The sequence below is a fragment of the Rhineura floridana genome, chromosome 10, assembly GCF_030035675.1.
Source record: "Rhineura floridana isolate rRhiFlo1 chromosome 10, rRhiFlo1.hap2, whole genome shotgun sequence".
In the NCBI taxonomy this organism is placed as follows: domain Eukaryota; kingdom Metazoa; phylum Chordata; class Lepidosauria; order Squamata; family Rhineuridae; genus Rhineura; species Rhineura floridana.
The window spans coordinates 13,260,468-13,288,303 of NC_084489.1; the positions used below are offsets into that span (position 1 = coordinate 13,260,468).

Sequence of the window (27,836 nt, forward strand, 5' to 3'; positions counted from 1 at the left end):
CCTTTTCCAACTCTAGAATATCCTTTTTGAGATGAGGCGACCAGAACTGTACACAGTATTCCAAATGCGGCCGCACCATAGATTTATACAACGGCATTATGATATCGGCTGTTTTATTTTCAATACCTTTCCTAATTATTGCTAGCATGGAATTTGCCTTTTTCACAGCTGCCGCACACTGGGTCGACATTTTCATTGCGCTGTCCACTACAACCCCGAGGTCTCTCTCCTGGTCGGTCACCGCCAGTTCAGACCCCATGAGCGTATATGTGCATAATTTTACACTTGTTTATATTGAATTGCATTTGCCATTTTTCCGCCCATTCACTCAGTTTGGAGAGATCTTTTTGGAGCTCTTCACAATCGCTTTTTGTTTTTTGTTTTTGTTTTTGCATTGCCAATGGTCAGGAAGATGGGAGTTGGTCCAACAACATCTGGAGGCACACTGGTTGGGAAAGGCTGGCTTAGAGTAAAGGTAAAGAAGAACAACAAAGCAATCATAATTTTCGATATTACCAGTTCATGATCTGTACTGCAGTCTGCTCCTGGTCTTGTATTCGCAGAAAGTATGGAACTTATCCATCTTCTGCTTCCAATAATATAATCAATTTGATTCCTATATTGACCAATTGGTGATGTCCATGTGTACAGTCGTCTTTTTGGTTGCTCAAAAAATGTGTTTGCAACAAACAAATTATTGGCATCACAGAATTCAATAAGCCTTTCTCCTGCTTCATTTCTGTCTCCTAAGCCCCATTTCTCCACAATTCCTAGTTCTTCTCTGTTCCCTACTTCTGCATTCCAGTCCCCCATGATTATCAGCACATCGTTTTGGTGTGTGATTAATTTCTTCCTGTACTTCTGCGTACAATCTCTCCAATTTTTTTTCTTCTGCGTTTGCCATTGGAGCACAGACTTGGATGATGGTAATGTTGATAGGTTTCCCGTTAAATCTCATTGATATAACTCGCTCAGACCTTGCATTATAGCTCCTAATTGCTTTTGCTACATCACTTCTCACTATTAAAGCAACCCCATTTCTTCTTAATTTCTCATTTCCTGCATAAAATATTTTGTAGTTGCCTGACTGAAAGTGTCCCATTCCCATCCATTTTAATTCACTCACGCCAAGTATTATAATGTTGATGTGTTCCATTTCTTGCTTGACAATTTCTGGTTCATGCTTCTCACATTCCATGTTCCTATTGTGTACATCATACAACTCCGAACCCACTTTTCGCATCTGTGCATATCAGCCTCTGGGCTTTCATTCAGCTTTGACCCAGTTGCATCATTAGTCACAGCACTACTCATACTTGTCCACTGTTCTTCCCCAGTAGCTTGTTGAGTGCCATCTGACCTGGGGGTCTCATCTTCCAGCACTATCTCATGTTGCATTTTGGATACTCTGTTCATAGGGTTTTCATGGTAAGAGGTATTCAGAGGTGGTTTACCACTGCCTTCCTCTGAGTCTGGATGCATCTTAGTTTGGTGTCTCAGCTTTGAGCATTCCGCCTCTTGGTCTAGACTCCTGATGGCATTGCTCTCAGCTTCTTCAACACTCTCAAACCCCCTCACCATGTTAAGGTCGGCATCCTAGAGGAGGAAGTAACTTGACATCCCCAATAGTAATATCCCTTTCAGTTTTCCCTGTGAAACCCGTGTGGAACAATTAAGAGTTGCCAACTTTTTATTTTAAAATTTCTGGTATCTCAGCAGGACCAACCCTGGCAACAACCTATATCTTAGGAGACAGATCCTAGGAGAAGGAAGCCCATAGAAAGCTAGTTTTCAACACCACCCTAGCAGGAAAGCTTCAGGGGACACTGTAAACAAGGCTAAATTCCAGTCGGAGAGAAGGGGGAAAAGGAAACTCCACTGACACATACAGGGAGAGAGTCAGCTCAGTCCTTGCTAAAAAGGGCAGCTTCAGCCTTCCTGAAACACAACCACAAGCTCTGTTTCCCTAGGTTAAAGAAAGGTCAGGCTGTTCTAGGTGGGAAAACAACAAACACAAAAGACTTGCCTGGAAGGCGCAGCCCCTTGATTAGATTAAAAGGAGCCAAAAGCTTAAACAGCCCCACCCCTCGCTCAGGAAGGAAGGAAGCCTGAGAGAATACTAAAGAGTTAAGCCCCAGCTGATAGCCATCAGCCTCAAGTAACACATCATTGGCTGGCAGCAGTAGCTGGGAGGAACCAGCCACACATATAAAGTCAGAGCACCCTAGCGAGGGAGCCTGCTCCACGAGCTAGAGGGAGCCCCAGCTGACAAAGCGTCAAGGCGAGTTAAGCAGCAGAGCGAGTTCGGCAGCAGGGCGAGGAGGCCAGGGCCCCCCACTCTGCCCGTCTGTTCCCTGACCTCAACTAAACCGCAGTCTCCAACCCATTGACGTAATAAACCTTAAACAAAACTATGCAGGTAAGAAGCCAGCAGGGGTGTGGGGGCTTTCCAGTGTTTTGCACCGCCTGCAGCATGTACGACTATCTGCCTGTTGGACAGAAGTCGTGGGTATGCTCTCGGTGCAATGAGCTCCTGGCTCTCCGGGAACGACTTCATTTCCTTGAGGCCAAGGTGGCGGACCTGGAAAAGCTGAGAGAGGCAGAGATGTGTGTGGAGAAGGCCTTCAGGGACGTTATAGCTGTGTCCCACTCCAACGATGATAGCTCTCCTGCTATCATGGAGAACGATGGTCTCGGGGAAGGAGAGCATCCAGCTGAGGAAGAGGGAAACGATCCCTTAGAAGGGACCCATTCCTTGGGGGATGAGCAGCTATCCTCTTGTGCCGAGGATATATCTCCAGGGGGTGGAGGGATCCTTGTAGTGGGTGATTCGATCATTAGGAACATAGACAGTGGGGTGTGTGATGGGTGTGTAGACCGCAAGGTGTTTTGCCTGCCTGGTGCGAAGGCTGCGGATATCGCCCGTCGTTTAGATAGTTTGGTAGACAGTGCTGGGAAGGAGTCAGTGGTCGTGGTGCACGTTGGCCCCAAAGACATGGGGAAATGCAGCCGTGAGGTCCTGGAAGCAAAATTTAGGTTGCTAGGTAGGATGCTGAAAGCCAGGACCTCCAAGGTGGCTTTCTCTGAAATGCTACCAGTTCCACGCGCAGGACCAGCCAGACAGGCCCAGCTTCGCAGTCTCAATGCGTGGACGAGACGATGGTGTCGGGTGGAAGGGTTTGGATTTGTTAGGCACTGGGGAACATTTTGGGACAAGCCGGGCCTGTACAAAAGGGACGGGCTCCACTTGAACCAGAATGGAACCAGACTGCTGGCACTTAAAATTAAAAAGGTAGCAGAGCAGCTTTTAAACTGACTGAGGGGGGAAACCCGACAGGAGCTGAGAAAGGTCCGGTTCGGAATAAACCTCCCCCCTGGGATAAAAACCAAAGAAATGATGAAATTTTAAAAGGGGTAGGCCTAGAAGTAGGCATTGTGAGAGCAGGGGCACAGGATATAAATTCAGAAGAGCAAAATTACCACAGGCCTAACCACAAGTGCCAAAGACACTTGAAGAGAGACACTGCTTACAAGTGCCTGTACGCTAATGCTAGGAGCCTCCGAACCAAGATGGGAGAACTGGAGTGCTTGGTCTTAGAGAAGAGCATTGATATAGTGAGCATAACCGAGACCTGGTGGAATGGAGAAAACCAGTGGAATACGGTTATCCCTGGATATAAACTATATCGGAAGGACAGGGAAGGACGTATTGGTGGCGGAGTCGCTCTATACGTGAAAGAAGGCATTGAATCCAGCAAGCTCGAAACCCCAGAAGAGGCAGACTCCTCCACAGAATCGTTGTGGGTGGTGATACCGTGCCCCAGGAGGGACTTAATACTGGGAACGATCTATCGTCCCCCTGATCAAAATGCTCAGGGAGACCTTGAGATGAGATATGAAATTGAGGAAGCATCCAAACTAGGAAATGTGGTAGTAATGGGTGACTTCAACTACCCGGACATAGACTGGCTGCATATGTGTTCCAGTCATGACAAAGAAGCAAAGTTTCTAGATATTCTAAATGACTATTCCCTAGACCAGTTGGTCATGGAACCGACCAGAGGGACGGCAACCCTGGACTTAATCCTCAGTGGGGACCGGGACCTGGTGCGAGATGTAAGTGTTGTTGAACCGATTGGGAGCAGTGACCACAGTGCTATTAAATTAAACATACATGTAACTGGCCAATTGCCAAGAAAATCCAACACCGTCACATTTGACTTCAAAAGAGGAAACTTCACAAAAATGAGGGGATTGGTAAAAAGAAAGCTGAAAAACAAAGTCCAGAGGGTCACATCACTCGAAAATACTTGGAAGTTGTTTAAAAACACTATATTAGAAGCTCAACTGGAGTGCATACCGCAGATCAGAAAAGGTACCGCCAGGGCCAAGAAGATGCCAGCATGGTTAACGAGCAAAGTCAAGGAAGCTCTTAGAGGCAAAAAGTCTTCCTTCAGAAAATGGAAGTCTTGTCCGAATGAAGAAAATAAAAAAGAACACAAACTCTGGCTAAAGAAATGCAAGAAGACAATAAGGGATGCTAAAAAAGAATTTGAGGAGCACATTGCTAAGAACATAAAAACCAACAACAAAAAATTCTATAAATACATTCAAAGCAGGAGACCATCTAGGGAGACAATTGGACCCTTGGATGATAAGGGAGTCAAAGGTGTACTAAAGAACGATAAGGAGATTGCAGAGAAGCTAAATAAATTCTTTGCATCTGTCTTCACAGTGGAAGATATAGGGCAGATCCCTGAACCTGAACTAACATTTGCAGGAAGGGATTCTGAGGAACTAAGACAAATAGTGGTAACGAGAGAGGAAGTTCTAAGCTTAATGGACAATATAAAAACTGACAAATCACCGGGCCCGGATGGCATCCACCCGAGAGTTCTCAAGGAACTCAAATGTTAAATTGCTGATCTGCTAACTAAAATATGTAACTTGTCCCTTGGGTCCTCCTCCGTGCCTGAGGACTGGAAAGTGGCAAATGTAACACCAATCTTCAAAAAGGGATCCAGAGGGGATCCCGGAAATTACAGGCCAGTTAGCTTAACTTCTGTCCCTGGAAAACTGGTAGAAAGTATTATTAAAGCTAGATTAACTAAGCACATAGAAGAACAAGCCTTGCTGAAGCAGAGCCAGCATGGCTTCTGCAAGGGAAAGTCCTGTCTCAGTAACCTATTAGAATTCTTTGAGAGTGTCAACAAGCATATAGATAGAGGTGATCCAGTGGACATAGTGTACTTAGACTTTCAAAAAGCGCTTGACAAGGTACCTCACCAAAGGCTTCTGAGGAAGCTTAGCAGTCATGGAATAAGAGGAGAGGTCCTCTTGTGGATAAGGAATTGGTTAAGAAGCAGAAAGCAGAGAGTAGGAATCAACGGACAGTTCTCCCAATGGAGGGCTGTAGAAAGTGGAGTCCCTCAAGGATCGGTATTGGGACCTGTACTTTTCAACTTGTTCATTAATGACCTAGAATTAGGAGTGAGCAGTGAAGTGGCCAAGTTTGCTGACAACACTAAATTGTTCAGGGTTGTTAAAACAAAAAGGGATTGCGAAGAGCTCCAAAAAGACCTCTCCAAACTGAGTGAATGGGCAGAAAAATGGCAAATGCAATTCAATATAAACAAGTGTAAAATTATGCATATTGGAGCAAAAAATCTTAATTTCACATATACGCTCATGGGGTCTGAACTGGCGGTGACCGACCAGGAGAGAGACCTCGGGGTTGTAGTGGACAGCACGATGAAAATGTCGACCCAGTGTGCGGCAGCTGTGAAAAAGGCAAATTCCATGCTAGCAATAATTAGGAAAGGTATTGAAAATAAAACAGCCGATATCATAATGCCGTTGTATAAATCTATGGTGCGGCCGCATTTGGAATACTGTGTACAGTTCTGGTCGCCTCATCTCAAAAAGGATATTCTAGAGTTGGAAAAGGTTCAGAAGAGGGCAACCAGAATGATCAAGGGGATGGAGCGACTCCCTTACGAGGAAAGGTTGCAGCATTTGGGGCTTTTTAGTTTAGAGAAAAGGCGGGTCAGAGGAGACATGATAGAAGTGTATAAAATTATGCATGGCATTGAGAAAGTGGATAGAGAAAAGTTCTTCTCCCTCTCTCATAATACTAGAACTTGTGGACATTCAAAGAAGCTGAATGTTGGAAGATTCAGGACAGACAAAAGGAAGTACTTCTTTACTCAGCGCATAGTTAAACTATGGAATTTGCTCCCACAAGATGCAGTAATGGCTACCAGCTTGGATGGCTTTAAAAGAAGATGAGACAAATTCATGGAGGACAGGGCTATCAATGGCTACTAGCCGTGATGGCTGTGCTCTGCCACCCTAGTCAGAGGCAGCATGCTTCTGAAAACCAGTTGCCGGAAGCCTCAGGAGGGGAGAGTGTTCTTGCACTCGGGTCCTGCTTGCGGGCTTCCCCCAGGCACCTGGTTGGCCACTGTGAGAACAGGATGCTGGACTAGATGGGCCACTGGCCTGATCCAGCAGGCTCTTCTTATGTTCTTATGTTCTTAACAAACCACAGTGACCTTGACTGCCTCATACAATGAACCTTATCACCGGAACGCATATGGTGACTTTTCTATAAACATTCATTACAAACTAGTGTTAATAGATTGCTTATAAAATTAGCCTCTCATTTGCACATATTTTTCAATAGTGAAATGTATTCAAATGTACTGTTATAGCTTCACCCCCCACCCCATCCCTAAAAATAAAGATTAGTATTAGTTTACTTAAGCAGCCTTAACTCAAAATCAACAGGAAGTGATTTTTGCTTAGAAGTAATATGAGGCTGCTTTAGAGGATGGAATCCATTATGGCTGATGACATGATGCTTTTATGTTTCATGGCTCTAAAGAACTCTCACTGAAAATACTGTGAAGCAGCCCAATTATTATTTTTGTGAGATCACACCCTTCTTTCTTGAGCACAGAATAAGATATAAAAGACACAAGCAGATAACCATGGACACCGAGGTACAATAAAGTTCCCAAGAGTATAAGAGGAACATAGTACTATAGTTTTCCTTTTGTAATTCCCGTAAGGAGGAGCACCAGAAAAAGTGTTTTTGAGAAGTTTCTAAAATGATCCTAATCTAGCAGGATTCCATTACCCTATTTGCATTGCAAGATTATATGCAGATTAATATAGAAACTAGGCAGGGGCTTAATTATGTTACTGTTGTTTTTGTTATGGTAGCGCTTTACTGATATTTTATATAGTGTTTTATAGTTTTTATATATGTTGTGAGCTGCCTTGATTTAGAAAAGGGAAAAAGGAATGTCACTCACAAATACATTATGTAAAATAATCATGATAATTACAGCAATAGTGCATAATTGCATACCCTAAATACTATATTCACCACACATTTGCGGACAAATATGCTGCTTTCTCCATGCAAACATGGATGACTGCAAATCTGAGTACATTAGTTTACAGAAAATTCAACAGTGCTGCTACATGTGTCAACTAGCCCTATATCAAGACTATGACAATCTGTTTCTTCATCCATCCCCACCTGTAGTAGCTATAAACATACACTACAGTCTTTAGCATGCTGCATGCAGGCAAATTCCACTGAAGTCAGTAGGGCATACTTCCAAGAATATCTAGTTAGCTCCAAACATTTTTAAAGGGATACTTATTAAACAAATAACCATGCCTGTGGCCCAACATACCCATTGAAGGCAAGCTGAAGAGAGGGAGAAAAAGAGAGAAAGATACCAAGCATGGAAGGAAAGAGCAATGGTTGATGTAAAAATGGGACTGGAAAACTCACTGGTTCAGAAACAAATGTCCACAGGAAAGCAGAGGAAACAGAAGAAACAGCAAAGGGAGGGGAATGCTGTCTTGTCCTTAATATTCAACGCTGCCAGAGAATTTGGAGTCTTCTTATGGTTCTCCTGTTCCCAAGTCTGCATGCATCAAGACTGCCAAGATTTCTACTGAAAAGCCGTATCAGTTTAGAGACAGGAGAAAGAAAAAGCAAAGTCAGTATTACACTCACATGAGGGCAGCTGCTGACTGGAATGCACTGCTTCTTGCGACACTCAGTCTTGCCTTTCACACAAGCACAGATGGTGCAGTTAATGGAGGGCCACATCTCCCCATCCTGCAGAAGGAGAACATGATATAGCCATCAGCTGGGGCAGAACAAGGAAGCTGTCCCAGTAATGCATCATCCTGTTATACAAGGTTATGTCATTGTTTAGTCTAAATCACTTATGAGGTGTCCGTCTCTACCCAGTTGGATAAAGTTTGGAAGCACATCAGGAATAGTTTTTCATTCTGATCCTTCCAGATAAAGAAATGTTATTCTACACTTAATGAAGACACAGAATTTTCTATCAACAGCCTGATTAGTTGCGTTTTCTCCTGAAAAGTGTTCCAGTTGTGATCACACAATATCATAATTGTCTCATTTGGGATAACATAATTATAAAAATTTGATTCAATGTGGCCACTGTGGTTGGCATGTTTAAGTTATTGCACATGAAAGTATTTGATAAAGATGCCAGGACACTGCAAATTTATTCCCAGACGTGGCATCATTCTCATTCAGTTCAGGAATGTACTTAATACTGAATTCAATTTTGGATTATTTACAGTGCTAAGGCAGACATGAGATCCATTAAACATCTGAAAATGCTTATAACAGATACAGAGCAAGGATTGCCCAAATTCTAGCAGGTACAGAGCTCTATTACTCCAAAGTGTTGCTTCAGAAATGCCATGGCTTCCTGCCTTATGAACTGCATGGGCCAAATGAAGTTCCTAAAGCATTCTCTAACATTAATGGTCCAGCAGTACTGCTTTTATAGCCAGCATATGGAAGCCTTCAATTTAATGGAATGAAATGAAGGTGGGGCAGATAGGAACAAAACAGAGACAAAGTGGACATGTTATGGATCTGTGTAGTCCGGAGTATAATGAAGATACACATTTTTTTTAAAAAAAATCCGTAACATTCTTTTTTATACTGTTGTTAAAAATATTTAAGAACTGTATTCACTTTTCTTTATGTAATTTGCAATTATGTAATTTGTTTTAACTGCTTTTAGTTGTGACAATCTCTATGGTCACACAGTTAAATTCTACTATTGCCATCATCTTAGAATTATTACAGTTGTTGTTTATTTATTTATTTATTTTATTTAGTTTAATTTATATACCGCCCTAAGCCCGAAAGCTCTCTGGGCGGTGTACAAAAAGATAAAAACAAGCACAATATATAAATACAATAAATACAATAAATAATAAAAAACAAACAAACAATAACGAACCAAACAACATCCAAAATACGGAAATGCTGTTTAAAATACACTTTAAAATGCCTGGGAGTATAAAAAGGTTTTCACCTGGCGCCGAAAAGATAGTAGCGTCGGCGCCAGGCGCACCTCATCAGGGTGACTGTTCCACAGTTTGGGGGCCACTACTGAAAAGGCCCTGGTTCTAGTCATCACCCTCCGAGCCTCTCGATGGGATGGTACTCGGAGGAGGGCCTTAGATGTTGAGCGTAGTGTACAGGTAGGTTCATATTGGGAGAGGCGTTCCACCAGGTATTGCGGTCCCATGCCGTGTAGGGCTTTATAGGTCAAAACCAGCACTTTGAATCTAGCCCGGAAACAAATAGGAAGCCAGTGCAGACGGGCCAGAACAGGTGTTATATGAGCGGACCTTCTGGTCCGCGTCAACAATCTGGCCGCTGCATTCTGGACTAGCTGTAGTTTCCGAACAGTCTTCAAGGGCAGCCCCACGTAGAGCGCGTTGCAGTAGTCCAATCTAGAAGTTACCAGAGCATGAACAACTGAAGCGAGGTCGACACTGTCCAGATAGGGACGTAGCTGGGCTACCAATCGAAGATGGTAAAAAGCATTCCGTGCCACCGAGGCCACCTGGGCCTCAAGAGACAGGGAAGGATCGAAAAGAACTCCCAAGCTACGAACCTGTTCCTTCAAGGGGAGTGTAACCCCATCAAGAACAGGATGAACATCCACCATCTGAGCAGAGAAGGCACTCACCAACAGCGTCTCAGTCTTGTCTGGATTGAGCTTCAGTCTGTTAGCTCCCATCCAGTCCATTATCGTGGTCAGGCAACGGTTTAGCACGTTAACAGCCTCACCTGAGGAGGATGAAAAGGAGAAATAGAGCTGCGTGTCATCAGCGTACTGATGACAACGCAGTCCAAAACTCCTGATGACCGCACCCAGCGGCTTCATGTAGATGTTGAAAAGCATGGGGGACAGTACTGATCCCTGCGGGACTCCACAATGGAGAGTCCAGGGTGTCGAGCAATGTTTCCCAAGCACTACCTTCTGGTGGCGACCCACCAAGTAGGAGCGGAGCCACTGCCAAGCAGTACCCCCAACTCCCAACTCCGTGAGTCTTCCCAGAAGGATACCATGGTCGATGGTATCAAAAGCAGCTGAGAGATCAAGGAGAATCAACAGAGTCACACTCCCCCTGTCCCTCTCCCGACAAAGGTCATCGTTGTCATTATTAAATGTACTACCTGCCCTTCACAGTAAGTACGAAGGTAGGTCACAACAATACAAAACATATTGTTAAAAACAGTTTAGAACAAATTAAAACAAATTACTACCACTAAACATTTTCTTACTGTTTACATTTTCTGAGACAACATGGTTTCCTCCAATCACAGCACAAATCAATCTCCACACATACATGCTATCTTGATAAAATACTACTACACTGTTGCATGTGAATAACTACTGAGATGCCTTTAATTAGTTCAAATGTTAACAGGTTTTTTCTCAACAAACTGCATATGTTCTCTATCATAGTTTGCAACTCTCTTTTTTTTTTAGTCCTCACTTCCTGCATGAGAGCTTTCTTCTCTTAAAGTAACAGGCCACACATTTCTAGAGCAGGTGTGGGAAACCTCTTGCCCTCTAAATGTTGCTGAACGACAACTTCCTTCAGCCCCAGCAAGCATGGCCAATGGCAAGAGATGACAGGAGTTGTAGTTCAGCAAGATCTGGAGGGCCAAAGGTTCTCCACACTTGTTCTAAATCTAGCCATGTATGCACCACCATAAACACCAGACCCAAAGTTTTCAGAAAATAGCTACTTCTTCCCACTTATCCACAGGGCTGCAGCAAGATATTCCCTCAATAATTAACATGGATCACAATCCTCTGGGATTATTCATGTTCTCTTGCCTTGCACTCATTCACTTTATTGTGACTTTCACAGGACAGTTTCCTAGTCAACTGTGCCCCATGAGACAGAGCTGTCTGTCTCCTACTCTTAATGTTACCAAAATCTATCACCTGAAATGGCTGCCTGATTTTTCCTCACTGTCTGCCCACCTCTGCCTCTCTACATAATATTTTTATAATATGAAGAATAGAGACACTTGAGGAATTTGATTTCTGTGAATTCTGTTGTGATCTGCACTTTTGGACAAATGTACAGATCAGAACTTAGCCTTCAAATTTCACATTTCTCTGAATTTTACAATACAGTTCTCGGCTCAAAAGACGTACCAAAGTATGTTAAAAACAAGATGGAGAGGAGTTATGACTAGATGCATGCAAAATTGAAAGTCTGCTCTGTCCATTGAAAAATACAGGTTGCCTTCAGCACAGGGGCCACGATTTGGCAAGAAAAGCCCCAGCAGAGTGAATGTAACATTTGTGACAGGACAAGAAAGCCAGAGCAGAAGAACTGGAGATGAGCATCCTCCAGGTGTATAAGGTTGAAATGAATGAATGTTGTGTCATGAGGAAGAGGAGGAGTTGGGGGGGAAAAGAGGGAAAAGGAAGTTGAAAAGAGAGGGGGAGGAAGAGACTGAATGAAGCCTCACACTGCTTTTCTTTCCAACGCTGTAACATCATGCCTGCTCATAGTATTCAACCCCATCAAGCCTGCAAACAAATAGCATTTTTCCCAATGTAAAAGTGACTCTTACCATGTGCCTGGCAGGCAGGCAAAACATGAAATAGAAAGTAGTACACACACCCCAGGTTTACTTGGGGAACCCCGAGAATTCCCCTCCAATCACTCTGCTCATAATTCTAGTTTTGAAAACTGTGGCAGTAAACTCAAAAGAAGTGGTAGACATTTGAAAAAATAATTATTAGCAGACCTAAATTTAAAAGCAACTTTTAAAGGCAAAACAAAATAAAGGATATTTTCCACAAAATACAAAGCCTACGGAACTATAAAAAATTAGTGACAACTAATGGTATAATAGTGCAACCCTATGCATCTTTACTTAGGAGTAAGCCACTGTGTTCAATGGACCTTCCTCCCTCATAAGTGAATGGTATGCAGCCTTAGGAAATGATGATGATGATTTTTTATTTACGGTCATAGACCAAACTGCCTTAGGAAATAATAGTGATGGGACGCAGAATCATTGCACGCTTTGAGTAAGCCATGTAAGAGGATGGGCAGCAACTGCCTAATGTTATCATTTTGTTTTGCTCTGTGGCACAAGAGCCTGGATCCAAAGCCTGAGTAATTTTCTGCAACTGGGGGTGGGCTTTAGACTTGTGCTTCTTGAACAGCAGCCCTACATAACCCCAGATTTCAAATCCCCTTTTTTTGAAACGGAAAGGTGTTCCAAAAGCAGTGTATTGCGTGGTCATGTGAGTCTGCTCTTCAAAGAAAAAAGTCAGGCCTTTGTGTGCACCTGAAGTAGCTCTTTTGGAACCCAGCCAATATGAAAATCACACGGACTCTATCACGCATAGATATAGATATGGCAGAGCTTGGAAAAGTAACTTTTCCAAGCTCTGGTATGAGTATGAGAGAGTGTGAGTATAAGTAAAGGAGGAGACCATTAGCTGGTGGCATAATGGTTCTTCTGTATGAAAGCACTAACTGAAGGAAGAGTAGTCCCTTTCAATTTATTATAAACAGGGTTTCTAGGACCTACATACATTGCAGCTTTGTGCAAAAAAAGGGGGGAGAATACAAATTAATGAAAAGCAGCATTGGCTGGGTACATACTGTGTGCATAAGGGATTTAACTTTTCATCTGATCCCAGGATCTCTCAACACACAGATGGTCCACACGCTGACAGAAATCAGTTCCAAGAGAGAGTGGTTGGGGAAGAGAAACTCTGTACCACTTGAAAAAACAAGCAAGTGCCCAATAATATGGGAAGTGTTTCGGAGGGAATCCCCAATGACCTTGGGTGGGAGGAGTGCAGGAGTAGATGTTTACCGCATGGCCTTCCCAATCCATGAAGCACTGTCTGTACTTATAGCTGCGTACTGATCTCTATCCGGAAAGGCAAATTAAGCTCCTACTGGCTCACTTGGAGGTGGGAGAAGAGGCTCCCTTTTGCTTTGGCTGTGCTGCTGTATTTTCTGTAGCTGTTAGGATGTGCTAGAGAAGCTGAATTGCATCATTATACACATTTTACAGCGTAGGGCAGCAACTCGACTATCTGTCTAAGCAGAAAGGAGTCAGTTTACAAGATTATGGAAGCTAATCTTACTATGTTTATTCTCATGCTTTACGTGGGGACCTCTCTGCATTGTGTGGATTCTGCTGAAAAGTAAAAACGTAGTTCTGAATTTATCATAACCTGATGATTGTTCAAGTGTTGTAATGATACCCACGGGAGGCACCTTTGTTTTAAGGGCAATTACCCGGAAGATCTTGCTGCCAAACTTGCACACTTTCGTTTCTTCAGGAGACACGTATGAGATGCACTCCTTGCAGCACTGCTCTTTGGAGAGGCAGTCTCCAGGAGGTGAGCATTTCTTCTTACACACAACAGTAGAATCCTACATGGAAGGAAGGAAGGAACAGAGAGAGAGAGGGAGAGAGAGAGAATGACTGCAGATAAGTGGAGAAGGAAGAGATTTCTTCCTCAATCACTGAGTGACTACTAAATACACTCGGTAGTTGCTAAACTGATACTTTGTTTAGACAGTACAATATATTTGATCTTTCATAGATGCTTTAAATGAAATATGACTGTAAGGAGTGCTTTCTTACCATTTAGCAGGTACCATGTTTTTGCATTCATTTCCTTTGTATTTGCAACCCGAGGCCAACTCCTTGGCCCATAGTTGGTTTGCTTCCCTGAGATAGCTTCTTCATTTGCTTCCTCCTTGCACTTGGCATCCTCCCTCCACTCTCTAGTTGACAAAATCCTCACTGGGAAGGTGGAAGGGGCAGGTGAGAATTTCTTGCCCTGTTCCTTCCATCTCTCTCTCTCTCTCTCTCTCCCATCGTTCATATGGCTATGGATGAGTCTGCTGTGAATAGACAGAGTTAATTTGGTAACAGAAGAGACCAGGCCACTGCTTTTATTAGCAGCTTTGGGGCTGTCCAGGGGAGGCCCTTGGCCAATTCATTCTCAGCTTACCCTTTTAGCCTGGAAGAGTTGGGATGTGCTATTGGCGCAGTGGGCCCTCTGCTGGTCTTGGGGGCTCAGCAAATGTCCAACCTGGTGCTTCCCTTTCAAGTAGCAGCCACAAATATCCCCTGGCACAGATCTGAAGCTACTTTACAGGGAACTATACCTTGTTCCTTCAAACACATTTGAAACGAACAAGAATATTCTTTTGAGGAGTGACTTATGCAATGGGAAGAGAAATCCAACCTCCCCAATCTGCTGCGCTGGAGGGGGTCTGGATGAGGTGTAGGTGCCCCCTGCCCAACTTTCCCTTGCTGCCACTGGCAGGAGGGCAGCTCAATGCACCTGCCCAAACAGTGGGCAGATGGAAGCAACTGCCAGCATAAACCCCTGAGACAGGGTGTGTCACAGGTGGGGAACAGGGCTTGCAGAGGATCCACTGGATCCTGAGCTGGCCCTGCTACCATCATGTGATGTTAATAGACCTGGGAGCTGATATAGTGAAGAGGCATTTTTTCCTGCCCTCCCTTCCATTCTGGCCAGTGCAAGTGGTGGGACTATGGAAGCAGCAGAGGCTATACCACTTCATGAAGCCTTGCTGCTCCTGGCCATGGGGGTTGGATTACATATTATTTCCATATTATTCTTGCCACTTCTGTTTCAGGTGGTGGAGATAAGATGGCCTTCAGCGCAAGAAAGTTTTAATTTCTCTTTTCAGTAGCTATACATGCAGTTTTGAAACATAAACAGACACTATAAACATAGTCCACTATGTTCCTGGGATAAGTTTTAGGGCAGGTTTTCACAGTTTCATCCACCAAGCTGAAAACAACGCACCAGCCGTGAAGGACTCCTGTTTTTGCTGACTACTTAGAACTGCAAATTGTAAGGTGGCCTTCAAAAACCTGACAGGCCACATTTCTTGTTTGGTTGCCTGCTTCTGGCTTGATAGGTCACAAGTTATGCAGGCCTGCTTTAAGAGTTCCACATCATGCATGGTTAGGGATGGCAAAGAAACATGGTGTGCTGGCAGAGGAGGGATGGAGTGCTCCAAGCAGTGTGTTTCTGTGCTGGCCACCAAGAAAGGGCCTTCCCTTCTGCCTTGGTCAGTTGAGAAACGGGATGGCTGCCTGCCAGCTCCCTACCTGCAAAGGCAACCCACTGAGGGCTGCCTCACAGCCTCCAGTCGGGCAGCTACCTGTTTGCCTTTGCATGTGATGCCTACTCTGAATCAAACTGCCTGTTCATTACAACCAGTAGGTGAGATGCTCTTGGTGGTTCCTGCTCTGAATGAGAAGTGCAGTGTGGGGGCCCATGGAAGAGCCTTTTCAATGATGGCTCCACAGCTGTGGAATGACCTCCTGACAAAGGTGTTCCTTGCCCCTACCAGGGTACTTCTTTCAGCAACTGGTAAAGATACACCTTTTTGGTCAGGCTTTTCAAAGAGGAAAGTTGTGATGCGCGAAGCCACCTTAAAGTATGATGCTGCCACTATATTAGTAGTACTTGTCATCATCATCTAAATGTATTGCCCGCCCATCACCCAAAGGTCCCAGGGTGAATCACAACAATTTTAAAATACATTAAACACGGTTAAAAACAACCTAAAATCACAACAAATAGGGTGGGTCCTAAAAATATACATCTCAGTTATCAAAGCCCAATGTAAAGAGGTGTGTCTTCAGCATTCGCCTAAAACTGTACAGGGAGATTGAATGAATAATTTATTTCGGTCAAAGACCAGCATATACAGGGAAATTGCCAGACCACCTCTATGGAGAGGAAGTTCACAATTTAGAGGTAACCACAGAGAATGCTTTCTGAGGGTGGCAGAACTACAAAAAGGACCCCCTCTGCTGATCTCAATACCCGAGAGGGTCTGCATGGTATTTTGGGTAGGGTATATGGGGTATTTTATGTGAATTGGTTTTAACTGATTGTATTATGTATTATGTTTTGTTGTATTTTATGTGGCTGAACACTGCCCTGTGACTTTGTGGTGAAGAGCGGTATAAAAATACCTAAATAAATAAAATCTGCTCTTGGAAATTGAGAACAGTTGTTCACTGATGCAAGCAGCCTTTCTTGATTTCTTATGATACTCTAAGCACAGTACTTTTAAATGATTATTGTCCTGAGAAAATGGAGGCTGCGGCAACACAGTAAGAATCAAGGATCTACACAGATGTAATATGTGGGGGGACTGGGACCTGGGACCACAGCCAGGAACACTGAACTTTTCTTGAACATCAGGCTCTGCCTCCAAAAACTGCCTGCCCAATACCACAGAGCCCTGTTTCTTTACGATGAGGTGCATCTGCAATTCAGCAGGAACAAGTGCTCTAGCCTCCAAACTATACAAATATCACTGCTGCACCATAAAAATAACAACGTGAAGGATGGGTACTACCAACTCACCCTGCATGTACACTTAGTACAATTGTTGTACACAAAAGAGGCTCCATTGTCATAAACATCACTGTGAAAGAGGCAGCTTCCAAATGGGAGATCAAATACTTTCCTCTGTCCTGGAGAGAAACAACGGGAAAAGAAACAGAATGTAGCTGTAAAGGAGCTGATTGTCAACAAAGATAGCTGTTGCTCATCTGCAACTTATTATTTTAATCTATTTATAATGGACTTGTTTTGAACAGATTACAGCGACCTGAGGCAAAGGTAGGGGACTATAAAATGACTTTCACAAATCTGCACAAACTTGTGCAGCAGAGGAATTATAAAGCACCAGCACATCAGATTGTTTATCCATCTAAGACAATGCCATCTTTTGTGACTGACAACAGCACTCCTGAGTGTCAGGTACAGAATTTTCCTAGTCCTGTTTGTGGAGATCTATTTTAAACCTAACAGCAAATTCAGTTCACCAAGGGCTGTTGCTTATGTAGCCAAAATGGTTCCACACACACAAGAAAGTGGTATCAGTACGCTTGAGGAAACCCCAAGGTTTTCAAAAATACAAAAAAATCTTTAGGAAAAAATGCTAATGGGAGAACCCAAACACAGTTCATTTAAGACTGAGCATGCTCAGTAGATATGTCTTGGCCTACCCCTTTGGAATCAGACTCAGAATCACTGGCATGCTTTTCTCCACTATGCTTAATGCAAAATTTAACACTAGAACAGTTCATGTGACATTACAAGAGATTACTAGGCATGGCTACTCGAGCAAAGATGTTACAGCAACCTGGCACGTCCCATGGGACCACTCAAATAGGGTCAGGTCAGGCTCACTACTTATGCAGGAACTGTCTCTCACATCAGGACTGGGCAAGCAAGCAGGTGCTCCATCGCGCAGGCTGGGGAGCGACCTTCCTCTGTTCACACCTGTGCAACCATCTTGGTGATGAAGGACATCAATCAGCCAGTTCTCCCGCAGCCCCCCATCTTGCTGCCTGTTCCTCCCTCTTTGGAGGCAATGGTGGGAGTGGCTCAGGAGGACTGGTGGATTCTGGAGTCGTGGTGGGAAGAAGCTTGTTGGCCAGCCCTGTATCATCCACAGCTGATGGCAGCTTGTGGGTGGGGCTGTCACTGACCAGACTACTGATGTCTTCTTTGGTTTCAGCCCCCTCTCTCTCTGCAGACTACTAGGGCCCTCCCCAGGATCCCAGTCCTCTTTCTCCGCCTCTTACCCATTTTGCCAAGAGTTCTCTATGGAACCCCTGATACTGACTGACTTTAGGGCATAAAAATGGAAAAGGAGAAGGGAGGTGCAGTGAAATGGAAAATCCTAAACAGGAAGACTTTGCACTGAAACATTTTGCTGTAGGTCTTGCTTTTATTTATTTAACACATTTCTAAACTACTTCACAGCCTATAACCACAGAAGTAGTGCACAACAAAATAAAAATGAGACACAATACAAAAAATACAAGTTCTGAAAACAATAAAAACATTTTTACAAACTCTAAAAACAATTTAAACCGTTCCTACACATTCTAAAAAAATAAAAACATGTCTACAGATGTACAATAAATATTCTATAAAAACAAAAATATGTATTCTCACAATGTAGTTGTCTTGTCTTACGAGAAGCCATGAATTGTACCTGGAGCCTTATACACACAGATCATATGCTCTGCTATTAAGCTATGGCTTGGTCTTAATTTAAAATGTGCCTCTACGCTTTTTACTCAGAACTTTGTCTTCTTTCGTGAAGACAGAACTCTCAAGTTGTCACCACAACTATTTTAGTGCTTTGTATTTGATTGCCCTCACATTCATCACCATTTCTGAAAACTATTGCCGTTTCATTACTGAAATACATACGTACTAATATATTCATAGAGTAATATATTCATAGAGTAACGTGATTCCCATTTTACACTTTGGGGAAAGGGGTCTGAGTGACAACTTCCCCAAGGGTTCAGTTACATCAGTGCCAGTGAACTGCATGCAAAATAACTTTTAAATGGCTGGTGTTTCTGGAGATTATTAGCATGCACAACTACATTATAGTATACATATTTTTGTTTTTAAAAAGTGTCATTTCAAAATAAAGAAGGCAAGTATATCACTCTGGAGACTCTTAGTCATGTTCAGAGTAGACCCATTGAAATCAAGAGGATTTAAATAAGTCAAAACTTAAGCCCCATTGATTTCAACAGGTCTATACCAAGAATTATGGGAAGTTTGGATTCAACCCTCTATACAGACTATGAATGAAATTATACACTTCCAGGGCAAATGATTACTCAGGCCTAATTATTATGTGACCTTTTTGTTTAAAGAGTTTTAAGGCATATGATAGCAATACTAACAAAACATAATAGGCCAAGAGGCTTTATATGTTGTCTTTTAACAGATCAAGCACAACACAGATGTGTTGGAGAGGATTTAGTATCTAAGTATGTATATAGTCTCTGGAAACAACCGAGAGAGGACACATTTGCTTACCACCACAGAACTTGTTCTCCCCACACCTGCTTTCCAGATTTCATCCCTGTCCCATTCCCTCATTCTAGTCTGTGGGATACATCTGCTCTAGTGCACTGGAATGGAAAAGAGAATTGGCTGCAAGCTGAAAAGACCTCTGCAGACAGGAACAGATGACCCTATCTTCAGGCTCTGAGACTCTGGAGACAGCAGGGGGTGAGGATCTCCCACAATGGCTTTAAGATAATAAGAAGATCCTTGCTGGAACAGACCAAAGGCCCATCTAGTCTGGCATCTTGTTTCTCACAGAGGCCAACCAGATGTCTCTGGGAAGGCCAGAAGCTAGGTATGAGGGCAATAGCCTTTTCCCACTATTGTTCTCTCGCAACTGGTACTCAGAAGCATGCTATCTCTGAATCTGAAGGCAGCATATAGCTATCATGGCTACTAGCCATTGATCACCTCATTCTCCATGAATTTGGCTAATCCAGTTTTAAAGCCAACTAAGATGGTAGCAGTCATCACATTTTGGAGCAGCAAATCCCATTATGTTAACTGTGCAAGGTGTGAAGAAGTAATTCCTTTTTCCTGATTGCAGACCATTTTCTGAGCCAACTCCTAATAAAACCAAGATTCCACAGGGTAGGCAGGCATTTCCCAGTTGGTTCTCTCTTAGACCACATTCACACCATACATTTATTCCACTATTATTTCACTTTAAACAGTGATGGCTTCCCAGTTCTCTGGGAAGAGGGAATGACTGGGCTCCTTCTAGGAGGAAGGGCGGGATAACAACAACAACTGTATACCACTCTGGCAATTGTAGCTCTGTGAGGTGAATAGGGGTCTCCTAACAACTCTTGACACCCTTCACAAATTACACTTCCCAGGATTCTTTGGGGGAAGCAACGACTGTTTAAAGTGGAATAAAAGTAGAAAAAATGTATGGTGTGAATGTGGCTTTAGTCAAATGAGAAGAGAAGAAAAGCAAAGGAAAGATGGCAGCACTAGAATAAAACTAATGCTAGTGGGTTTTATGAGGCTGGTTGGTGCACACATAAAATACTGAAGTGGTTACATCTGGGAAGCTTAGGGTTCATATCAGGTTAAACATTTATAAATTCTAGCAGGAGCAAAAAGACTAGGGAACCTTCCTGCTTGGACTACATCTCTTAGAATCAACACGTCCCAAGGTGCTCTGACAGACCATTCAGAGCTCCTCTGGAGTAGGTGCCCTCTCAGTCTCAGTACTATGGGATGCTCCACATGCGCAAAAGGAATGCACATCTGGAGCATCCTTCAACACTAAAGAGATAAGAGGCAACTCTGGATGTGCAGAGTTCTTTATGTATATCACAGGAATTAAATTAATGCTGGTGCTAGTATATGTGAGCATGCAAGTCTAAGTCTATGTGCTTCATATAAGAAGAGCACCCTCTCAGAGTTTAGTTTATAATGTATTTGGTGCATTTTGGTTCAGAGTCAGTGTGCCTTTAACAAATGTCATCTACTCTGAACAGACGTTCAAATAATCCCCACCTGCAATGATAAAGTCTATTCTTACAACAAGAACACATCTTTAAAATGGCTCAGTACATCCTGCAGAACAATCTCCTTGATTAATGTTTTGAGTTAGAAAGCAGTAATCACTAAGTGATGATGTGCACCAGCCCAGAAGATAATTCAGTACAACTTTTATGGCATGCCAGCCAAGTCTTGCAGGATATGAAAAATCCCAGTCAACGCCAAGACTGTCCTAGGAAAATCAGTTCAAGATGTTCAGAAATCCCATATGGGACAACACATCCTTTGCACTGCCGTGCATTGCATGAAAGCACATTAAATTGGTCTGGCAAGGCTGGGAACGATAAATGAGTTGTCTAGTTTGTTCACTAAGAAAGCCTCTTGCTTTGCTGTATCCTCCCAAAAGCCCACTATATAATTCCGTCTCCCATTTAGAAGCAAGGCATTTTGCCACCCACAGCAGATGCACTGCCCAATCCAGGGGTAACATGATGCTCTCCAGATGCTGGACTACAACTTCCATCAGCCCTATCAATCATTGTTGTAGTCCAACAATATCTGGAAGATTCCAGGTTAGTTGTCCTTATACACCTGTGGATCTCTTGCAACATGACAGGGGATGCTAGAGCACCAGTGTTGGATTTGGAGAATGGTGTCAGTCATATGCAGATGACGCCCCAGCTCCATTTCTCATTATAACTGTAGTCATGGGAGGCCGTGCAGGTCAGGTGCTGGACTGGTGCTTGAAGGCAGTAATTAACTGGATGAGGGCTGGTTGCGCCTAGGTTAGAGATTCAGCAAAGCTTGGAAAAGTTACTTTTTTGAACTACAACTCCCATCAGCCCAATCCAGTGGCCATGCTGGCTGGGGCTGATGGGAGTTGTAGTTTAAAAAAGTAACTTTACCAAGTTCTGAGATTCAGCGCTGTTAGCACACACTTGAGGGACTCAGTTGATATACGTTATGAGTACTGTCAACTGTGCTGGCAGAGAAACTAGCCTGTCAAATCAGAGCAGCCAAAGGGACGGTGGGTATCAGTTTTAGAGAGGCTGGCTGGCACCAGAGCTTGGAAAAGTTACTTTTTGAACTACAACTCCCATCAGCCGAATCCAGTGGCCATGCTGGCTGGGGCTGATGGGAGTTGTAGTTCAAAAAAAGTAACCTTTCCAAGCTCTGGCTGGCACACATTCATTATCACAAATCAGATGGGAGAACCATGTGTGACTATTACCATTAACACATGGCAAGTTGTGGAGGGACTTATCAGAATAATGCACATCAGTCATCTCATTTCACATATAAAGATTCTCTATTATATACTTGTTTGAGAATGTGAGGAAAGAATTTGTGTCCTCTAGTTGGTTTTGTATATTGGTTACTAGTATAACTGTTCTGTAGTCGTGTGATTGAACTAAATAAACAGGTGCCAGACTGGGGGTACTCTGTGGTCCAACTATGCCACTGGAGGTCCATGTGCTCTCAGTGGCACAGTGTGCCTCTTTCCAGTTGCAGCTAGTTTACCAGCTGCAACCATTTATGGACGCAGTAGTCTATCCACTGTGACTCTTACTCTGGTAAACTTCTGTTTAGAATATTGTAACGTATTCTTCATGAAGCTGTACTGAAAGACAGTCTGGAACCTACAATTAGTGCAGAATGCTTGCATTAGAATGTTGCTTACAGTGGCTATTGTGCATCATCTAACACTGATCCTTAAAGATCTTCATTGACTCCATGTTCATTTCCAAGGAGAATTTAAGGTGCTAGTGTTGACCCTTTAAAGCCCTAAACAACTTGGGGCCCAGATATCTGAAGAAATACCCCCCCAAAGCAGCCTGGATGGGCAGCCCTTCTTGTCCTACCACCAGGAGAAGTACATTGATGGTGACATAGGATAGGACCTTCCCAATGGTAACACCTTGATTATAGAACAGCCCCACCACCACCACCAAGAAGTACAACTGAAGCCAATGTTGCATCTAGATGGAAGTCTGCTGCTATAGTTTGGTTTTCTGCTGTAATATACTTAATTTGTATTGTTTTACCTGTGCTAATCAGTTGGATTGTTGTTGTTTTAAATATTATTGTTAACCAACCCTGGGATCATCTGATGAAAGATAGGTTTAAGATGGTCTTAATAAATAAATAAATAAATATTTAAAAACATAGTTTCCCTTTTGGGAGGAAAAACAAGATGTACATAGTGATATTTCAGAACCAATTCTGAAGATCACGTTTATTTTCCAAAATAAATGGTACCTCTGACAACTATTCAAAAACAAACACTCATGGCCAAGAACTGGACTAATTCCAAAGGGGAAAAAATATGATGATGGTGATGATGATGAATGAATGATGATGATGATATAATTCTTTATAACTATATTTCATCAATTTGATGGAAATGTTCTTTTTTGAACTTTTCAGTCTACAGTTTTATCTTTAGTAATACAATACTCTATATACTATATAACTCTGCATAAGCTTCCCCAAAAGGTTGTGACTTGTGTGCGAGAAAATGTACACAGTACATGCAATATGCCTGTTTAAACAAACACTCACCCAAACATTTTGGGCAACACTCTCCGGATGGAATGTGACTGAGATGCTGGGGACATGAAAGAATGGGGCACACTTCTTGTATGCACTGTGTCCTGCCACCCTAAAAGAAAATAGGGTCAGTTAGAGAACACACACATGCTCTGGTGACAACTGAAGAACACAGTGTAGTCTGAGCAATACTTCTCTAGATACAATTTAATATACTAAAATTTAGGAAATATATGCAGCAAATATGTTATTTTCAGGGCTGTGTGTACTCTGAACTAAAAAAACTAAATTAAAATTTTGCATCCAGGCAGCCCAAATTCTGAACCAAGGAAACCTGCATTTCCCAACCTATAGAAATTTCACCTATTTTGCCTACTTTATTGGAGTGCACATACAGAACCTTTCACACAAAGGCACTATGGTCATAATGCACCTGAAGGTGTGGAGGGCAGTGGTGAAACCAGCATACGCAACTCTGATCCGCTGCCTCCATGACGCATTTTTGTGAACCCAAATGAATGTGGACAAGGGGAGAATACCTTCAGAACACATAAGACAACTATAGTTTAGCACTACATCCAAATGACTTATTTTTCTTTGTACAACTCAGTCCAGGGTGCGTTGGGAGGGAGGGGAACTGAAAATCAGTTTATCAGACTGTTTACCTCAGGGGTGAGGAACCTCTTTCAGCTTAAATACCATGTGGGTGGGATTAGGACAAAGCTGGATGGAGAAATTTCATCTTTGTACAGTAGGTTAGTTTCTACACATCTTTCTTTATCCTCCATCCACGCAAGGAAGAGGCATTATCAAATTCAAGGACACATTTCACCCAGGCAAAAAAATTCACATTTTCCAAGCAGGCCCAGTGAAGGGTAGGGCCGGGTATGGCCTGAGTAGGGGAGGGCCAGACAGAGAGGCCTAGAGGGCTGCATTTGTCCCTCAGGTCTGAAGTTCCTTGGTTTACCAACTAGATGAAGTGATCTCGGGTACAAGTGCGATGCCAAATATTAGAACCTGGGTTCCTTGTCCTTGTTCTTTTTCATTGAGAGAGGAAAAACAAGAGACTTTTTTCCAGTTACCTTGTTACAAAAGGAGTTAAATTTGGTTCCAGGTTTGAAACTGTAAAAAATAGCTGTTTTAAAATCTTTCTAGAATCTTGAGACCTCTCTTGGAGGAGGTTTGGATCCAAAAGACAGGAGTGAGAGGCAAGCAGACAGACATACTCCTTGGTGTCTCTACACCAGACAAGTGTTGCTCTAAGTACTTCCATTGTGAGGAAAACACAGAGCTAAAAATGAAGGCAAAAATCCCCCATAAGCAATAATGAAACAAGTACAGGAAAATGAGAAAAATAATAAAGGAACATGAGGCCGGATTTGGAGAAAGACTGTAAAAGAATAAAGAGCTAGCCTTGGAGTTATATGGGACAACACAGGTCTTGGGAATAAAAGAGAGAATGTGAAGGTTAAACTGTGAAAGAAATAGTGTTTTGGCCAACCCAGTCTTTTAAATGAAATATTATCAAAATGTATATAAGCACAGAGAGGCCCTAGTCAGGGAACATGGTTCATCTGCTGTACATTATGCATAAATAGAAAAGATTATCTCTACCCCAAGGAGATATCAGCCTAATCAATATTCCGTTTTAGAGTGGCTTTTGTTTTAATTTCAGAAGACAATAAATGGATGAAGGTGGTGGGGAACAGAAGGCTAAGAATTAATGAGCAGCAGGAGGGAAGCAGGCATACCCATCTCCACCACGCAGCCAAACCCGTTCTGTGTCCACCACAAAAGTCTGCAATCTACTCATCCTTAAAATAAAAAAAACTTTGCCCCAGATCATCTCATCTAAATTTCCTGTGTAGTTTATAATGTAAAGCAGCAGAAGCAGCCAGCAATAAACTCTGCACTCTTAAATGCATGAAAGAATTATGAGTTGCCCACAGCTACATGCATTCAGGATACCTCTCTAAACTCTCTTGAGAGATAATACAAAGCCTACCTCTTTAGAACATGAAGAAGGAAGCTTTCATGTATGAAGAGTTTACGGATACATTTTAATTCTAATATTGATACCAATACAACAAAAATAATGCATTCTTTTTACTGTATACATACACACTGTACTGTCTGAAAAGAACATGGCCTTTTCTTCCCCCATCTTGCCCCAAGGGGGGCTGGTAAAACATCCTGAATGCACACAGCTTTAGGCCTCTGCTCATAATCCTTTCAACATAGCAACCAGGGATACAAAGTATATTGTGGTTTGAAACTGCTGCTCTGAATTATGAATCAGTCGGGAAATGCTGAAATGATTTTTTTCCACTTAGGCAGCTCAGAGAACAGATCTTTTTGTAAGAACGTGCAGGTGCAGCATGACAGAATGAAACCTACAACTTTTTTTAAAAAAATGGTGCAATTGCTCTTTCTACCATGGGAGAAGCTTGCAAACAAGGTCCATCCTCAAAAGGTAACATAGTGACGCATGATGAATGGCGGTCTCGGAAGGAGCAACTGGGTCAAATGAGAAACACCTTCAATGGTTTAAAGGAGAGGTAGGGAACCTGTGGCCTACAGCTCCTGTCATCCAACTATTGGCCACAATGGCTACAGATAATGGGAGCTTGCAGACTGCCCACACCTGCCTTAAAGAACAGGTTTGAGGAACATATTTAGGCAGTGAAGCACAAACCACTTCGGCAGGATCTCTTGGGCCTAAGGCCATATCTGCACCTTACGTTTAGTATTATGCCACTTTATTTTTAAAAGGGGGTGACTCAATATCAAACAACATTTTTATATAACAAAGAAAGCCACTGCATCATGACTAAAAGATGGGTGCTCATATACACCACCCAACTATCCTCATGTACTCATACCTCATACACATACAGAGACAAACAGTAAGGTGAGGGAAAGGGCGGAAAGTCAAGGCTTATTGCTCTAGTTCCTGCATTTGACAAATCACCTTAAACAGTGAAGCTCAGGCACATTGGTCAATTCCAATTCATGCAAATAAGTCCATGCATGCAGACGAAATGTCAGAAAACTTCTTATCCTGCTGCCACCTGTGAAAAGCTGCCTGCTCATACGCTGCCAATGTTAACAAATCCTCTGACCAGTGCACAATAGTGGGTTAGAGATGCTCTTTCCATTATTGCAGCATCAGTCACTTTGCCACCATCAGTGCCCACAGGATCCAATGCTATTGCCCCTCAGTGAGATCCCATAACACCGGAATATAGTTCACTGGAATACAGAGAGCTTTGGCTATGGGGTGGTATACAAATGTAATTAATTAATAATAATAATAATAATAATAATAATAATAATAATAATAATAATAATAATAATAAACCATTACATTACATTAACATCTACAAATGTCAAAGATTTCTCTAGCACTAGATTAATGCGTGTGAGGACCTCTGATCAGAATGTGGTTACCACTGGGCATGACCATACTGTATGTACTAAAGCGCTGAACATGCACAGCAGAACCAGCATTTGTCTGTACCTGAAATGAAGCTCTCAATAAAATTTTCTGTTGGATTAAGTGCAGTTTAAGATCCAGGGAAATTAGAGGTCCTCCACTCAGAACAAACAGTACCTTAAAGGGAGTATTTAAAATGGGGGGCACATAAAAATGTGACCTACTAACTGCAGTCTGATATACTACAGTCTATTCTACCACCATAGAATTCTAACAACTCATTCCCACCTCATTTTGCTGCATGTGTTTAGAGTAGACCCAAATTCAAATGGACTAGAACCTAATTCTAAAGCTTTGTTATCTACCTGAATTGCCAAAGTATCCTTCCCCCATCCCCATCCTGCCAATGTAATATTTTGAGGCTGACCCAGTGCAAAAGATGACATGATTCCTGTGCCTGGCTAACAAAGAATCAGTATGAATAAAATCATTTGTGCACATAGCAATGTTACAACCTAATAGGCAATACTTTTGTTTTTGTTTTTGAAAAGGACTCTTGGGATACAAATCAATGGGAAGAGAAGTTTGAGTCAAATGTTTCTTATTTGGTTTAAAAAGTATAAACAAGTAGTAACAAGGATTTTTTCCACACCAGCCCAATCTAAAATTCTAATTATTCCGTTATATGGCTGTTGTACCAATAAATCTTAGCTATGTCATTATTTGACAGCATATCATTTGACAGAACTTTCATACTAAAATAAAAAGTATCTTTGAGTATCTTTCATATGATTGAAGCCTTATGTGCATGATGTGGCATAAAATGAAAAAGAGAAATCAAATGGATAAACTCTTACATGAGGACTTGCAAACCAAGATTATTATGGTTCCTCCTCCTTTCCATATGTTGTTCATTACTTGCAATTTTGTTTGCACTGTTGTACCTGGAATTGGTTAAGTTAAAAAAAAGAAGTGCCTTCCCTAACTAGACTGTAACTAGCTAGACTAACATAATCTTATTTGGGAACTGGAACTCACAATTTTGCTGTGGGTGTGCTGAA

The 27,836-nt window shown here is 42.5% G+C and overlaps 1 protein-coding gene across 7 annotated transcripts in view; it reads right to left on the bottom strand.

Annotated features, from left to right (window-relative positions):
• BMPER (BMP binding endothelial regulator) overlaps positions 1-27,836 on the bottom strand; it is a 284,815-nt gene that overhangs the window by 120,656 nt on the left and 136,323 nt on the right. For 6 of the 7 annotated variants that reach the window (XM_061587155.1, XM_061587150.1, XM_061587157.1 and 3 more), the window contains 4 exons: positions 23,352-23,451; positions 16,794-16,903; positions 13,660-13,797; positions 8,039-8,143 (listed from right to left, as the gene is read on the bottom strand). In XM_061587155.1, the coding sequence (XP_061443139.1) occupies positions 8,039-8,143; positions 13,660-13,797; positions 16,794-16,903; positions 23,352-23,451 (453 nt within the window). The remainder of the gene's footprint in view (positions 1-8,038; positions 8,144-13,659; positions 13,798-16,793; positions 16,904-23,351; positions 23,452-27,836) is intronic. The other variant, XM_061587151.1, reaches the window with a different exon arrangement.